Raw genomic sequence first — 17,681 nt, 5'->3', positions numbered from 1 at the left:
AGAAGCACATACACACTGAACAAGAAGAGTACTTACTAAGGCATGATATGTAGACACTCATCCTAGAAAGGTAGATCACAGTTTCATCCGGACCAGCATCAGTGGGGGAACTGTGTGCTCATTCACAGATCAGGTGACCAGGTTAGGGTGGCCCAGAACTGTTATAAAGGAAATCCTGTCCTTTGTTTGGCCATTGTGCATGGACAATGGTCTGGTTTGGGAAGATCACATGGTAGTCAGCAATGGCTTTTGTCCATAACTGCTCTTGTACGGCAGGAATGCTACTTTCAAAAAGGTATTGAGAGAGTGACAGAGATACAGTGCTGCCCATAATTATTCATACCCCGGGCAAATTTTGACCTCACGTTACTTTGATTCAACAAGCAAGTGCTTTTTTGACTGGAAATTACGTAGGTGTCTCCCAAAAGATAATAAACAAACACAGACAAACACAGAACATTTATATCGCACTTTCATACTGTAAGATGATGTACAAGAGGCATTAGTGTGGGAAAAAACTGTTCTCAGCTTTTATTTACATTTGAGCTAAAAGTGTTCAGTCCAAAATTATTCATACCCATCACAAACTGTCACAGTGGGAAAATCCAAAGTTCTATACCATTCCAAATAGTCCAAGCTATTCTAAAGCATCCTAATTACCCTGATTAATTGGGAACAGCTGTTTTAATCAACTCAACAGTTGAAAAACAGCAGCTCTCTGCAGTTAGTTAGTGAACAGTCATGGCTAAGACAAAGGAGCTCAGTGAGGACCTGCAGCTGTGCATTGTGACTGCTCACAAGTCAAGAAAGGGCTACAAGGCCATTTCTAAAGGTTTTCAAGTTCCAGTGGCTACAGTGCAAAGTATTTAAAAAAATACAAGATGTTCTCCACTCTGGAAAATCTCAGAGGAAGTGGTCAGAAGCCAAAAGTGACACCGTTGCTGGCCAGGATAGTGAGAGAGGTGACAAAGAATCCAAGGATCACCACCAAGGCCATCCTGGAGAATCTGGGCTCTGCTGGTGGCAATGTCTCAAGGCAGACATCTCAAAGGACACTGCGCACTGCTGGGTTTCATGGGTGCAGACCAAGGAGGATGCCACTTCTCCAGATAAGGCACACAAAAGCTCGCTTGGCCTTTGCAAATGCTCATCTGGACAAAGAAGACGACTTCTGGTTTTCTGTGTTATGGTCAGATGAAACAAAAATTGAATTGTTTGGTCACAATGATGTTTCCTTCATTTGGCTTTATAAAGGAGAAGCCTTCAACCCAAAGAACACCATCCCCACTGTGTGTACAGTATGTAGGTCTCTGATTTGCTAGTCATGATCATGTGATCACAGCAAATTAGAGCTTTGCAGATTAACTGGTCAAACAAATTACATGCTTCTCCACAAGTTCTCATAGACAGGACCAGGTCTGGCAGTAATAGTGTCTGAATCACACACCTGAAACAAGCATGCAGCAAATCTTGTCAGATTTTTGGTGAGAAACATCTAACCTGCATTCTCGTTCAGGATCTACGGCTAAAAGTATTAGTGACAGACTAAGGACCAGAGTTGCAACACTGATTGCCAATGTCACACACACCCCAATCACTAAAGATCTTCTAATCTTTCTCTTTGGCAGAGTTGCCAACTTATCCCTTTAAATACTGACACATCTAAGTTATACAGGTCCTAGGGCTTCTCACACATAATCAGTGCCTAAACTGCATCTAACTAGCCACAACACATGTATAATTCATAAACGGCCATATTTAAAAGGGAGGAGTTGGCAACATTGCTCTTGGGCCATAGACCTAACTCAATGAAACATGCAACTCAAAATAATTCAGCGCATAGTATCAGTTAAGCTTTAAGCCTTCCAGTGGAAGCAACCACGATTTACAATTCAGAGGTATACTACCTCGTATTGAAAAAAAAAAAAATATGAATTGAGAGAATTAACGCTAAAGTTCAAGATACTATGAGTCACTCCAAAAAAGTCTGGAAGCCCTGGACTGACTATAGAGGTGGTCACCTTATGTATGACATTCTGAATGATCAATCTTCTATGGTAGCTGTGTATACTTTGAGAGGTATCGGTATCGCTACCTGCATTTTTTATCGAATATATGTAGACCTGCATTTACCGCCTAAACTATTGAACTCTATAATACCTGCATATTTGAACTACGATACCACATCTCACTTTGTTCCTCTGAACGGATTTGTTATTTTATAACCGCTTATGCATTATATATATATATATATATATATATATATATATATATATATATATATATATATATATATATATAAATATTTTTTTTTTTTCCTTGTAAGATTAGTCTGCCTTGTACTGCAACTGCAAAACAGCTTTTAAATGGAGGTTTGGTGAAGGAGTGAATCTATCAAAAGTCCCCAAATTTGTAAATTGATCCTGCATAAAATGGATCAGTTTTGTTTTATTTCCATATTTTATAAAAAGGTCTTCAATTATTAACACTTTTTTGTCCACTGGCTCTGAACCCGGGATTTTTTTTTTCTTTTAACAGTAGAAGGTTTTGTTGCTTTTGCAGTAAATTAGCAGGGATAGTCCCTTCCTTTCACAAGAAGCAACTAAAATGCTTGTGTATGCCCTAATCATCTCCCATCTCGACTACAGCAACACCCTACTCTGTGGTCTACCAAAAAGCAGACTGGCACCTCTCCAATCCCTACTAAACTCTGCGGCCCGTCTCATCCACCTCTCTTCTAGATCCTCTGAGGCAGCCCCTCTCTGCCAATCCCTCCATTAGTTACCAGTTGCCCAAAGGATCCAGTTTTAACTTCTCACGCTTGCATACAAAGCTCTACACAAGCTATCGCCTCCATACATTTCCTCTTTAATCTCCAGATACCTCCCCTGGACCCTCCGTTCCTCACCGGAGACCCTTTTGTCCTCCAGCCTAGTCACCTCCTCTCACTCTCGCATCCAAGACTTCTCACGGGCTATCCCTTTCCTTTGGAACTCTCTCCCTCAGCCGGTTCGTCATGCCACGAGTCTGGAAACCTTCAAACGTACTCTGAAAAACACACCTGTTCAGACAAACCTATAATTTGCTATAGGCAGCACTGAAGGCACACTGGCTCACCCACTAATCCTTGCAGGGGCGGACATACGGCCGTGCAGGCCGTGCCGCCGCACGAGGGCCCCTGAAGTTCCGTTTTCTTCAGGGGCCCATTAAGTATTTTTTTTTTTTATTATTATTTTATTCCGGGGGGCCCCCCGACTCCTATCCTCCCTCCCTCCCTCACCTCGGGGGGCCCCCTCCCGATATGCGCGGCGGGAGAGCGAGCGAGCGGCAAATGCAGGAAGGGCTCTCCAGGCATCCGCTAGAGGCCCAGCCGCTTGGTCTCCAATATGTCTCCAGTTGGAGACATATTGGAGACTCAGCGGCTGGGCCTCTAGCGGATGCCTGGAGAGCCCTGAAGACTTCCTGCATTTGCCGCTCGCTCTCCCGCCGCGCATATCGGGAGGGGGCCCCCCGAGGTGAGGAAGGAAGGGAGGGAGGGAGGATAGGAGTCGGGCCCCCCACCCGGATAGCTACCCACCCGGCTACCTACCTACCTACCCACCCACCAGGCTTCCTACCTACCCACCCGACTACCTAACCACCCACCAGGCTTCCTACCTACCTACCCACCCGGCTACCTACCCACCCACCAGGCTTCCTACCTAACCACCCACCCAACTACCTAACCACACACCCGGCTACCTACCCACCCGGCTACCTACCCACCCGGCTACCTACCTAACCACCCACCCGGCTACCTACCTAACCACCCACCCGGCTACCTACCTAACCACCCACCCGGCTACCTACCGGGCTAGTTACCAACCCACCCACCAGGCTACCTACCCACCCACCCGGCTACCCGGCTACCTACCTAACCACCCACCCGGCTACCTACCGGGCTAGTTACCAACCCACCCACCAGGCTACCTACCCACCCACCAGGCTACCTACCTACCCACCCACCAGGCTACCTACCCACCCACCAGGCTTCCTACCTACCCACCCGGCTACCTACCTACCCACCAGGCTACCTACCCACCCACCAGGCTACCTACCTACCCACCCACCAGGCTACCTACCCACCCACCAGGCTTCCTACCTACCCACCCGGCTACCTACCTACCCACCCGGCTACCTACCCACCCACCAGGCTTCCTACCTACCCACCCGGCTACCTACCTAACCACCCACCCGGCTACCTACCTACCCACCCACCCGGCTACCCACCCACCAGGCTTCCTACCTAACCACCCACCCGGCTACCTACCTAACCACCCACCCGGCTACCTACCGGGCTAGTTACCAACCCACCCACCCGGCTACCCACGCACCCACCAGGCTACCTACCTACCCACCCACCGGGCTACCTACCTACCTACCGGGCTAGTTACCCACCCACCCACCAGGCTACCTACCTAACCACCCACCCGGCTACCTACCTACCCACCCACCCGGCTACCCACCCACCAGGCTTCCTACCTAACCACCCACCCGGCTACCTACCTAACCACCCACCCGGCTACCTACCGGGCTAGTTACCAACCCACCCACCCGGCTACCCACGCACCCACCAGGCTACCTACCTACCCACCCACCGGGCTAGTTACCCACCCACCCACCAGGCTACCTACCCACCCGGCTACCTACCCACCAGGCTACCTACCCACCCACCCACCAGGCTACCAACCCACCCACTCACCCACCCACCAGGCTACCTATCCACCCAACCACCCATGGGAGCTGCGCGCCAGATGGAGGCTGGGACAGGAGGTCTGCTGCTGCAGGTGAGTAAATGTTTTTGTTTTATTTATATTAGCAGGTGTATGTTCTGGGCAGGTCTGCCACATGATTGCATGTATTTTCTTCGCAAATCTGCCGACATGATTGCATGTATTTTCTGGGCATATCTGCCGATATGATTGCACATATTTTCTGGGCATATCTGCCGACTTGTTTGCACGTATTTTCTGGGCATATCTGCCGACTTGTTTGCACGTATTTTCTGGGCATATCTGCCGACTTGTTTGCACGTATTTTCTGGGCATATCTGCCGACTTGATTGCACGTATTTTCTGGGCATATCTGCCGACTTGATTGCACGTATTTTCTGGGCATATCTGCCGACATGATTGCACGTATTTTCTGGGCATATATGTGTATTTTCTTGAGAAAACCTGCACAATTATGTGAATTTTCTGGGGAAAGGGTCACCAAAACTTGGGCCCACTGTCTTTGCGTTGCACTTTTCAAGGGAACCTGAGGTGAGAATAATATTGAGGCTGCCATATTTCTCTCCTTTTAAGCAATACCAGTTGCCTGGCTGCCGTGCTGGTCCTCTGCCTCTTATTCTTTCAACCATAGACCCTGAACAAGCATGCAGCAGGTCAGGGGTTTCTGACAATATTGTCAGAACTGAGAAGATTAGCTGCATGCTTGTTGCTGGTGTAATTCAGTTTATTACTGCAGCCAAATAGATCAGCAGGGCCGCCAGGCAACTAGTATTGTTTAAAAGGAAATAAACCCTCACCCCGGGTTCGCTTTAAGTTACAGTTAGCTCCGCCCTCATCCGGTCATTGCCACGCCCATTTTTTTGCCGCGGCGCTACGCGCCGCAGGTTCTATCCACTAATTTTTGCCGCGGCGCGCTTAGCGCGCCGCAGGTTGTAGCCACGCCCATATTTTGCCGCAAGTCATAGGGGGCCCACAATTACAATTTTGCACAGGGGCCCACTGCTGGCTGTGTCCGCCACTGAATCCTTGTGTTTCCTTCCCTTTTGTTTCCTCCCCACTACCCTCTAGATTGTAAGCTCGCAAGGGCAGGGACCTCCTCGTGTTTCTCATACTGCTGTTATTTTAACATATGTACATGTACCAACTACATATCAACTATGTATGTATCTATATTTATTCTATTCAATGTCATGACTGTACAGTGTCTTGTATTTCTTATGTATATCTGTTGCCCATTATTTGTTTGTACTATGTACAGCGCTACGGAAGATGTTGGCGCTATTTAAATAAAAAATAATAATAAGATGCAAATAATTCTGAGTTGATGTACATTTTGTGCAGCTTGAAAATGAACCAAACTAAGCAGCATTAGCATTTGACTGGTCCCTTTTTAAGCTTCATGAGATTATTACAACTTTTGCATCAACTCAGCATTAGCATCTCATTTATAGCATGCTTTTCTCCTGGCGGACTCAGTGCCAGAGCTGCATGTACCAGGGAGCACTCTGTAGGCAGTAGCAGTGTTGGGGAGCCTTGGCCAAGTTCTCCTTAGGCCCTGTTCACATTAGCGGTTTTTACGGAACCGGACATACGGATCCGGCCATTTGGATCTAGTGAAAAAACTGTCCGTTTTACAGCCAGGGTGTTGTAAAAACGTCAATTTCATTGTTTCCTATATGCTGCAAAACCTTCAATTTCCGTTCCACTGAGCAAAACGGTCCGGAAAATTGGGTCCTCCAGCATTTTTTGGTCCGCTCAGCAGAACGGACCACGGAACTGTATGGCCGGTTCCGTTGGCAAGCACTAATGTGAATCGGGCCTTAGTGAATAGGTGCTGGCTTATTGAACAGGAAGAGCCGAGATTCAAACCCAGGTCTCCTGTGTGCCTCTGGGCAGACTGTGCAGCAAAAAGGCACAAGAGACAGAAATACCACTTCTGATTAAAGACCACAGCCACTGATGCAGCAAAGATTAGCACTCAACCACACATTGGAAGCATAGTCTGAACTAGCACTTTATTTTGGTCAGATCTGATCTTTTTTAGACGCCTGCAAAAAAAACAAAAAAACTACAGTTTTTGAAAAATACAAAATGTTTATTAGAAAAGAAAGAAATGTAACAAGGATCCCCACAGATATGACTTTTTAAATTCCTGAGAAGTACAAAAGCTTTCTATCTGGTAAAGTTGTAAATGTTTTATTACACATAGCGCAAATACTAAGCCCAGAGCTGCATAGTGAGAGTCATCACATAAGATATTGCAGGCACTTACAAGTATCTTTATTTTAAAATGAGGCATCTGAGAAGTAGTATCTGAAGTGAATACTCTCACTCTTGTAGCCCTGAGCTTCTCCAGGTCTGGAGCCTATGATCCGGCAAACATGATCTGCATATACAACTTCGGCTATACAGTAGCAGATATTTGTCACCCTAGACTGCATCATAATCCATAGCTATTGGAAATTGGTTGATGCAAGTTTAGAGAAATGACAGACGTTCTGCATTTGGTAAAGACACAGTTAGGGCAGGTTCACACTTGGCGTTTTGCCCACAATCGGCTTCATGATTACAATTTGTGGGCAAAATCTCACAATTCAGTGTGATTTGCGCTTGTGATTCCCGTTCAATAGAACGAGAATCACAGAGCAATCGCCCCCAAAACACTGCATGCAGCACATTTGCAATTGATCGAAATCGCAACTGCTGCAGTGTGAATGTATTCATAGGGATACATTGTAGCAGCACTTTGCTGATCGCCGGTGATCAGCAAAGTGCAGAAGAACCCCAATGTGAACCAGCCCTTAGTCCTGGAACCCACTCTCAGCCGTTTTGTAAGGACTTGTGATCTGAAAAGCTCTTGCTAATGTAATGCTATGTGCGTGATCCCACTTGAGCAAAGTGATTTTTTAAAAATACCCCCTAGGGTTACATAAGCAAGAGCTTTTTTCAAATCACAAGCGCTTAGAAAAGTGCTGCTAGTGGGTCCCAGGCCTTAAAAACACTGCAGCTGATAGCGTTTCATGACTACAATTTTATTGACCTTTCAATAATCCTAGCTATGGTCTGAAGAGGGACATGGGAGGGTTGCAAGACTTCTGTCACTAAAAAGGTGACTCGGTAAACATGATACAAGTTACAAATTGTTTATTTTCTCAAAGATCTTCAGTCCTGGAAAAGTGCTTAGCAAGTCGACAATCTGCAGTGAATCAGCTTTCTGCTTGTGTTGAGGTACAACAGACTGACGCCCCAGCTGAAATGCATTTACATTCTCATCAATAAAATTATACACAAGTGACAATCTTTTTTTTTTAAAGTTACATCTACAGGCAATTCAATTTTACCCATATCGCCCCAAAATGTGTTATACTGGTCAGATTTGCCATCCAAAGGCACATTTTAAAAAGTGGTTTATTAAAAGCAAAGGCATGCCGTGACCCTGACTGATACAAATCCTATTTCATCAGTGTGGTGTGGGGCTGATCTATCAACATGTGCTACAACACTTGTTGTCTGGAACCAGTCACAGCACCCGTTGAAGCAAATATAATGCAGTTGTCCAAAGCAACCAATCAAGTTTTAGTTGTAGTTTTCAATGCACTGGGACACAACAAATCCACCTTAGTAAATTTGGTGGCTGAAGTACAATTTACACCCTTGCGTCTTCTAGAATATGACAGAGTGGTTGCATGGTTCATAACTAGTTAAGAATTTAACAAAATTCCCACAAGTTAAAACAGATTAGCTGCTAGAAGCTTTGATTTGCCAGTCCCAACTTCAGCCTCCTGGGTGTCGCTAATCAGCATATTAAAAATAAAATAAAAAAAAATACATATACATATACACAGTTATATAGATAGAGGTACTTTTCCGTTAGCCGGGCGCATCCGGTAGGTGGCGCTAATTACATTAATAGTTCACGTAACAAAAGTGTTAATGTAACCGACTGTATTGTGGTTTTACTGGCCGTCTTGCTGCGGCCAAATGTATTGTAAAAAGTGAGTTAATTGAATTAAAATGAAGCCGGCAGCAATGTAACAGATAAAGCCGCCGGCTTCGCTCTCGCTCTCCTCCCCCATGCCCTTTCTCCTATACAATACGGGCAGCCGGCGGGGACATGCGTGTACCCCCAAGAGTAGTTTGTCGCGGCAGGGAATCCTGGTTGTTTTCTTGCGACGATCGACTCTGCAGGGGCACACGTGTGTGTGTGTGTGTGTGTGTGTGTGTGTGTGTGTGTGTGTGTGTGTGTGTGTCCGGCTGCCAGTGTTCTATAGGAGAGAGGCAGAATACAATACAATTGGTTACATTAACACCTTTGTTACGTGAACTATTAATGTAATTAGCGCCGGATATAGGATTCCGGTTATGCAGTGGTTCCCCAACCCTGTCCTCAAGGTCCACCAACAGTGCATGTTTTGTGGAAATCCAGAGGTAGTTAATAAGCTGTGCTACAACACTAATTACCTCACCTGTGCATGTGTGTGGTTTTCTGCAAAACATGCACTGTTGGTGGGCCTTGAGGACAGGGTTGGGGAACTGTCATTTTAAAATATAGTTTGTGATGAGCAGTAGAAACAGTCCTTCATTAAAGTGTACCCTGAATTTTTACAGAAAATTCTATGAGAATAGCCTGAGAAAAGTAATTAAATCATCTAAAATTATTTTTATGGTACAGAAATAGTATGCATCCTTTCTATGCATTGATCGAATGGAGGCTTCATGACATGAGAGATCCAGAGGTTTACTACATCAGAGTTTACTATAACAAGATGATTCTACTGTTTTGGTACTGAAGACGTTTTGTAATGTACGGTTATTTGAGATCATGCATGTCAGTTTAAAGCTCGTTTAGATCACCTCTGCACTTTCAGAGATCTTAGCTTTGTTGCCTCCCCACAAAAAAAAAAAAAAAATGTAGAGTCACATTTAGGTCTCTTTCACAGTGGGACGTTGCGTTTGATGCAACATTAAAGTCGCACAACCTGCCTCTAACGCAGTGCATGTAGGTTATGAAATTGGACGTTATTTTGCACTGCGTGTGTCTCTCCACATACTGATGGAACGAAAATGGCGCATGCGTTACATTTAAAAAAAACCAAAACATTACTGAGCATGTGCAACACACAACCCAACAAATTTATGGCTAAACGCACAGCACGCAGCACTCTCTAAATATTGCTACACATTACACACAACGCAAGGTGTGCACTGTGAATATCGCACAGATTTTGTATTGCTGTGCGTTAGTCTGCGTTATAAGTTTTTATAACGTGCAACTTCAACGTCCCACTGTGATAGAGGCCTAAAGGTGCGTACACACGTCAGATAAAAGTCTTTGGAAAATGAAAGGTCACAGACTAATTTTACCCCCTTCCATGTACTATGAGAGCCATACTCTACACAGTCTATTCTATGGAGCTGAACTCATCAGATAAAAATCTTTGCAAGATGCTGCACACAAAGATGCTGTACAGACGCAACAGATCAGTATCTGCAAAAGATCCGTTCCTGCAAAATACATTCATAGGGCTGGTGCACACTGAGTGACTTTTTCAGCGTTTCTGCAGCCGCTTGCGGCTGCGGATACGCTTGGTCAATGTATCTCAATGGGGTGGTTCACACCAGAGCGGGAGGAGTTTTCCTGAAATGCATACTCCCGGGGTGAGGCATTTTTTGGATTGCGGATGCGTTTCTGCCTCAATGTTAAGTATAGGAAAAACGCAAACCGCTCTGAAAAACCCGTTCAGAGCGGTTTTGCCGGCGTTTTTGTTACAGAAGCTGTGCAGTAACCGCTTTACTGTAACAATATATGAAATTTACTACACCAAAACCGCTACACAAAACCGCAAAACGCTAGCTGAAACGCTACAGAAAAAGCGTTTCAAAATCTGCTAGCATTTTGCGGATCTGCTAGCGGTTTTTGGTGTGCACCAGGCCATAGTCTATGATATCTGCAGATCATCATACACACCTTGTTTAACGGACAATTATCTGCAGATCAGATCCACCAGGATGGATCTTCAGATCGGCAGATAATTGTCTGATCTGCAGATGAATGTCTGTTAAACAAGGTGTGTATGAGATCTGCAGTAATAGACTAGGAATGCATTTTGCAGGAACGGATCTTTTGCAGATACTGATTTGTTGCATGTGTACAGCATCTTGCAAAGATTTTTATCAGATGGGGAGTACAGCTCCATAGAATAGACTACTGTAGAGTATGGCTCTCATACTACATGGAAGGGGGTAAAATTGGTCTGTGTTCATTTTCCAAAGACTTTTAGGCTGGTTTCACAGTGGGACGTTAAAGTCTTTTCAATGATCCGATTCAAATGATCCAAATCCTTAAAGAGAACCCGAGGTGTGTTTAAAGAATGTTATCTGCATACAGAGGCTGGATCTGCCTATACAGCCCAGCCTCTGTTGCTATCCCAAACCCCCCTAAGGTCCCCCTGCACTCTGCAATCCCTCATAAATCACAGCCGTGCTGTGAGGCTGTGTTTACATCTGTAGTGTCAGTCTCAGCTGCTCCCCCGCCTCCTGCATAGCTCCGGTCCCTGCCCCCGTCCCTTCCCTCCAATCAGCAGGGAGAGAAGGGATGCAGGCGGGGACTGGAGTTCTGCAGGAGGCGGGGAGAGCAGCAGACTGACACTATAGAGATAAACACAGCCAGCTCTGACAAGCTGTTTGTCAGCAGCGTGGCTGTGATTTATGAGGGATTGCAGAGTGCAGGGGGACCTTAGGGGGGTTTGGGATAGCAATAGAGGCTGGGCTGTATAGGCAGATCCAGCCTCTGTATGCAGATAATATTCTTCAAACCCACCTCGGGTTCTCTTTAAAGAATGTTATCTGCATACAGAGGCTGGATCTGCCTATACAGCCCAGCCTCTGTTGCTATCCCAAACCCCACTAAGGTCCCCCTGCACTCTGACACTACAGATGTAAACACAGCCTCATTGCAGAGTGCAGGGGGACCTTAGGGGGGTTTGGGATAGCAATAGAGGCTGGGCTGTATAGGCAGATCCAGCCTCTGTATGCAGATAATATTCTTCAAACCCACCTCGGGTTCTCTTTAAAGAATGTTATCTGCATACAGAGGCTGGATCTGCCTATACAGCCCAGCCTCTGTTGCTATCCCAAACCCCACTAAGGTCCCCCTGCACTCTGCAATGAGGCTGTGTTTACATCTGTAGTGTCAGTCTCGGCTGCTCCCCCGCCTCCTGCATAGCTCCGGTCCCTGCCCCCGTCCCTTCCCTCCAATCAGCAGGGAGGGAAGGGATGCAGGCGGGGACTGGAGTTCTGCAGGAGGCGGGGAGAGCAGCAGACTGACACTATAGAGATAAACACAGCCAGCTCTGACAAGCTGTTTGTCAGCAGCGTGGCTGTTTTAATTATGAGGGATTGCAGAGTGCAGGGGGACCTTAGGGGGGTTTGGGATAGCAACAGAGGCTGGGCTGTATAGGCAGATCCAGCCTCTGTATGCAGATAATATTCTTCAAACCCACCTCGGGTTCTCTTTAAAGAGATCCGGACTTCCTATCACTAACCTGCTGCTTTGAGAGCTGCATAACGCAGCTCAATCTGACGTCCAACTTCAACACCACCATCCGTTGCATTAGGAGCACGTTATGCGACCATAACGTCCCCTAAAACTCAACGTCTTAGTGTGTAAGTAGCCTTATCTGATGTGTGTACCCACCTTAAAGCTCTAGTTTAGACTACCATTTCTAATAAATGTGATAGCAAATTTGCATTCATTAGCAATACATAAAAGTTTTTTGTGCATTAGTGGTATACGTTTTACTATAAATACATTGGAAGTACCTATCTGGCTCCCTTAGGTTCAATTTCTGTAGCAATAACAGTGCCGTGTTTGTCTCCATCACATAATCACTCACATTATAAGTAGTCAGGGGAGGAGCTGATAGGCAGCAGCTGCCAGTCTTCCCTTGTGTGCATAAAGCTGAACCTGCCAATCCCTGCCCAGTGCTGGTGAGAGACTAACCCTTTGTGGCAAGCACTCCAGCTACAGCCCAAAGGTACATTTCTGCCCCTGCAGGGTGTAATCAACATTTAACCCTTACCACACCATGCCTTGTCTCATAATAAAAGAATAAGGGCCCTTTCACATGAGCAGTTGATGAGCAGTGAAAAGACTGTTGAACTCGCACAACTGCTTGCTGCTGCCTGGCAACTGCCCACTGCTGCTTGGTAACTCCTCACTGAGTGCACAGTTCAGCTGCCCATGTGAAAGGGCCCTAAATAAGGTGAGAAAAAAAAATTGTTTCATGAGAGCTCCACATGGCTTGTATAATCACATTGTGGACAGTGAGAATGCTTATATCCATTACGCACTTCACAAGATGGAAACAGGCAGGAGTATGGTGAAACTGCTGAGCTGCAATGCTGACCACAAAGAGGAAATCTCTCTCAAAAGTGTCTGCTCTGCTTCTGGCAGCAAAACTTTGTACATTTCTGATTCACACCAAATTAACATTATGCACATAAAAACAAAATTATGGGAGGCTGAGGAAGGGCTTTGACAATAGAATTTTAGATAAAGTCATCTGTCCATTTAAATTTTCAAAGAACCCCCCTACACCCCCCCCCCCCCCCTCAGCTGCAAATTGCTCATCAGGATTTTTATACAGATTTGGTATTATTAAATGTTCATACATTGATGCGAAGTCTTGGTTGGAAACCGTTGCATAGGGTTTTCATTGTCCCAGGCAATATAGGTATACTGTATGGCTTATTAGAGGATACTGGCGTAGCAGTATTGTTTGCTGTCACTGCTGAGAGTGGTAGGTCAGTTGTCTCACACTGCAAGTAACGCCATTTCTTTGCTTCCATCATCTAAGCCATTCCCAACAAGCTTTTTAGCCCATTTATGAAGACGGCTGTACAAGGGGAAGCCTTTGTTTTCCCTATACAGGTATACTCCAGTTATCTCTTGCCACTGAGGGCTTGGCTGTGCTTCCTCCACTGGGTACTCAGTCACCATTTCCTTCTCTTCTTTACTCAGAGCCACAAATCCAAAGAACTGCTTGACATTACTGGCGGCGAGGACCTTGGCGTGGACATCTGCCGTGCGACTGAAAAGTTCTTTCTCAGAGGAGCGGTACTGTCCCCAGTAGGCTTCCTGGTGGTAGCTTAAAGGAGAGCAGCAATGCCGAAGGCACATCATCAAGAAGATAGTTGAGGCCACTACTGCAATTAGAATCCAACCAATAAACTAGAGAGGGAGGGAAACCAAAAAGGAAACAAAGTTAAACAAATGGCAATAAGGCAAAAGCCAATAAGCATGAGCAATTCATAGGAGATTGGTCTCATGAGGTTACTCTCCCATAGCTGTATTTGCAATGCAGGAAGGTCTACTTGAACTATTAATTGCTTTCCAGTGGGCAAGAGTAGAGAAGATTAGCTGCACCTTGTGCACCTGAATTGTGTTGCTCCCTGATCGAGAGTGATAAACTGCATAAAAAGAAATCATTGAGTCCAGTATTCTCTCCAGGCTCTTTTAGTCGGGTGCTCCACCCAGCTAATTTTGGGGAGCACCCAGCTGTCGACCCAACTCCACATCCTCCTCCTATGCTGTAAGCAGAGTTGCGCCCGCTGTCCATTCCCATGGTTGCACCCCACCTGGCTACTTGTTCATGCCACCCGGCTGAAAATACATTCTGGGGAGAGCACTGGAGTCAAGCCTCATCCATGTACGAGATAAAACTAGGCCAATAACGACAGCCTGTGAGAAGGTAGCGTGTGTACAGTCGCACCCAATACTTTAGCCAGTGATCAGCATGGCAGATCATTCTGGCCAAGAGCATTGTTCTCCCCACTCACACCTGCCGCCATGTGACATCACTCAAACGCCGCTCTGACGGCCCTCCTCCTCCCACACACACAGCAACAGGGCAGGTTGCTAGCATACAGCCTTGGACCTGCAATGTCACCCAAGGGATCGATCCTTGCCGAGGGACATGCCTCGTGTGTGAGGCTTACTTACTCTTATAACTGAATTAAATTACATTTTTTGGCAAGTGGCTCCTTCCCCAGGTCCAGGAGCATTGGTGTAACAGAAATGAATGCCCTGAAGTGCCACACCCTGTCTCAGGTCATGTGACAGCACTCCCAACTCACCACCACCATATCCAACCTTGATGGTGCACTGGTGCAGGAGCAAGGAATGAGGAGCTCATGAGTGGAGGAACAAGTAAAGCATTGACTCCACCACTTTCACCCAGAGACAGTGAGGCTACAGCCAGCCCCTCAAGCAGAGGGGAGGAAAAAGGAAGATAGGTCTGCATGCAGTTCCTACGTGCGGGTGCAGCACAGAGCCCCCTGTCTTCCAGGAGGACTCTACTCCTGAAGACTTCCGAAGTCCCCTGCAGCGGGGGATATAAACAGAGGAGCTCTCGCCGCAACAAGGGGGCAGAGAAAAAAGAGGGAAGGCTCTATAAGACCCAGAGCCTTTCTTCTCTTTAAGTGCCTGGTTGGTTTATTTAATTTATTTAACTATTCCATTTGCTTTAAAGAATAACTGTAGGGAGAGGTATATGGAGGCCGCCATATTTATTTCCTGTTAAACAATACCAGTTGCTTGGCAGCCCTGCTGATCTATTTGGCTGCAGTAGTGTCTGACACACCAGAAACAAGCATACAGCTAATTTTGTCAGATCTGACGCATGCTTGTTCAGGGCCTATGGCTGAAAGTATTAGAGGCAGAGGATCAGCAGGATAGCCAGGTATTGCTTATAAAGGAAATAAATATGGCAGCCTCTATATCTCTCACTTCAGTTGTCCTTTAAATTGGCCTCATTGCTGTTGTACCATGGCTTTCAAATTCATATAAAAAGTATTCAGAAGTCAGTAATGAAATTATCCTTAAAGAGACTCTAAAGTCTGATTTTTTTTTTTTTTACTAGGTTTTTTTTAAATGTAATCTTGTTTAGCATTATAGCCTTACTTGAATCGCCGCAAAACTAGTTTCTTCAGGCAGAAAAAGCCCTGCACAGCTCCCAGGGTTTTACTTCTTAGAAGAGGCAGAGCTTTGAGCTGTAGCTCTGCCTCTTCCGCAGTCAATCTCTGCTGATTGCAGCCTCTCCCAGTCTTCTTTCACTGAGAGGGGCGAGGAGGAGGTGGAGAGCTGTGGAGATTGATTGCAGAGGCAGAGCTACAGCTCAAAGCTCAGCCTCTCCAGGGCAGCACGATTTGCAACCTGAAAAGTCATGGAACTTTGCAGGTCGTTTTCCCTATGGAAAAACTCCTTTTACAGCAATTCAAATAAGGCTATAATGCTAAACAGGATTACGGTACATTAAAAAAAAAAAAATAAAAAAAAACAAAAACACCTAGTTACAAATGAGACCTCAGATTCTCTTTAAAAATGTATTAGGAGCCCTAATTTACCCCATCCTCAGGTTTCCTGGTTAGTGAAGGAGAATTGTGGAATAGTCATATTTGAAAAAGCCATTCCAGTCTCGTGACCCAGAAATCTGTGTACAAAGAATGCTTTGGCCTAGAAAGTTGCTTCCCCAGCACAGAGCTAACACATGATCCTTGCCACCTCATCTCTCATTCATGTGGAGCACAGGTTCGAAGTTGGCAGGGTGAATTCTGTGCTCAGAGGGTGTATAATTCGGCTAATAGGAATCTCAGAAAGTGCACTTAATCAGCCCAAGTACAACCCAGATAGAGTTTGGACCTGTTCACAGTGCTCAGTTGCATTGCAGAATAATTTAGCATGTCAATTCACTGCCCATACAATTCTCTGGGGATGTTCACAGCACTGCGTTGTAACAGATCAGGTTATTAACTTGCTGTATGCAGGCTTTGTCTATGTTCAGTCTCCATTGCAGTTCACACAAATTTAAAACATGTGAATTATGCAAATGACTACTGTAAACCTAGCCTCAGTGTTTGCATTAAATGCACATGCATGCCAGAATTATTTGAATCTCATCAACCGTCAGTACTCAGACTATGTTCTCTTTTGTAGGCTGAATATAATGCTGGTTGGCACAGGAAGACTTCTAACAAAATGTAATACAGTAGAATCCCTTTATAGCAAACTCCAAGGGACCAGGAAAAGTAATTTGAATATTTATACATTGTATAACCAACTCTGATATAGTAGACACAGTTGCTGGGACCTGAGAACTGAGTTTACTATATCCAGATGTTTACTATATCAAAGTTTACTATAACAAAATCCTACTGTATGCAAAAACTGTCTTCGTGCATAGCAGGTTATACATTCCAATCAACACAAAAACCAAAAACACACCCCTACAACCAAAAGCTTAAAAGGACAACTGAAGTGAGAAGAATATGGATGGCACCATATTTATTTCCTATACCAGTTGCCCGGCAGCCCGGCATCCCATTTTGCTGCTGTAGTGTCTGAATCACACCAGAAACAAGCATGCTGCTAAATCTCGTCAGATCTGACAAGAATGTAAGAAACACCTGATATGCTGCATGCTTGTTCAGGGTTTATGGCTGAATGTATTAGAGGCAGAGGATCAGCAGGATAGCCAGGCAACTGGTATTGCTTACAAGGAAATAAATATGGCAGCATCCATATTCTTCTCACTTCATTTGTCCTTTAACCCTTAGGCCGGTTTCACGCTGCATATCGACAGTGCGGCAGCCACATCACACCACCAGACTTAGGCATTCAGGTAATACCGCATTACCATGCGGGTATTCCCTGTGTGGCATCCAGCCAAGCAGGAAGTGACACTTCCTGCCTTCCTGCCAAGCCATCACGTGCACAGAAGTATTGCAAACAATACGCTTCCGTGCATGCGCGACGCATAAAACCTGCAGCAGGTGTTTACACTTACACGCGTTGGCATAAACTTGCATGACTTCCGGTCTGACGCAGAGGGACGCAGGTACGCACAGTAA

At 45.6% G+C, this 17,681-nt stretch overlaps 2 protein-coding genes across 2 annotated transcripts in view; both read right to left on the bottom strand.

The window, feature by feature from the left end:
• The window catches only part of LOC137536616 (RING finger protein 122-like), a 46,672-nt gene extending 46,551 nt beyond the window's left edge, over positions 1 to 121 (bottom strand). Inside the window, exon 1 of the mRNA XM_068258870.1 lies at positions 37 to 121. The gene's annotated coding sequence lies outside the window, so the exon portion shown is untranslated. The remainder of the gene's footprint in view (positions 1 to 36) is intronic.
• Positions 122 to 13,404: 13,283 nt separating this feature from the next.
• The window catches only part of CALHM2 (calcium homeostasis modulator family member 2), a 38,894-nt gene continuing 34,617 nt past the window's right edge, over positions 13,405 to 17,681 (bottom strand). Inside the window, exon 3 of the mRNA XM_068258869.1 lies at positions 13,405 to 14,004. Coding sequence (XP_068114970.1) covers positions 13,588 to 14,004 — 417 coding nt within the window. The 3' untranslated portion in view covers positions 13,405 to 13,587. The remainder of the gene's footprint in view (positions 14,005 to 17,681) is intronic.

This window comes from Hyperolius riggenbachi, chromosome 10 (genome assembly GCF_040937935.1).
Source record: "Hyperolius riggenbachi isolate aHypRig1 chromosome 10, aHypRig1.pri, whole genome shotgun sequence".
NCBI classification, from domain to species: Eukaryota; Metazoa; Chordata; class Amphibia; order Anura; family Hyperoliidae; genus Hyperolius; species Hyperolius riggenbachi.
The sequence above is the reverse complement of the archived record's forward strand: the minus strand, read 5'-3'. Positions and strand labels throughout refer to the sequence as shown.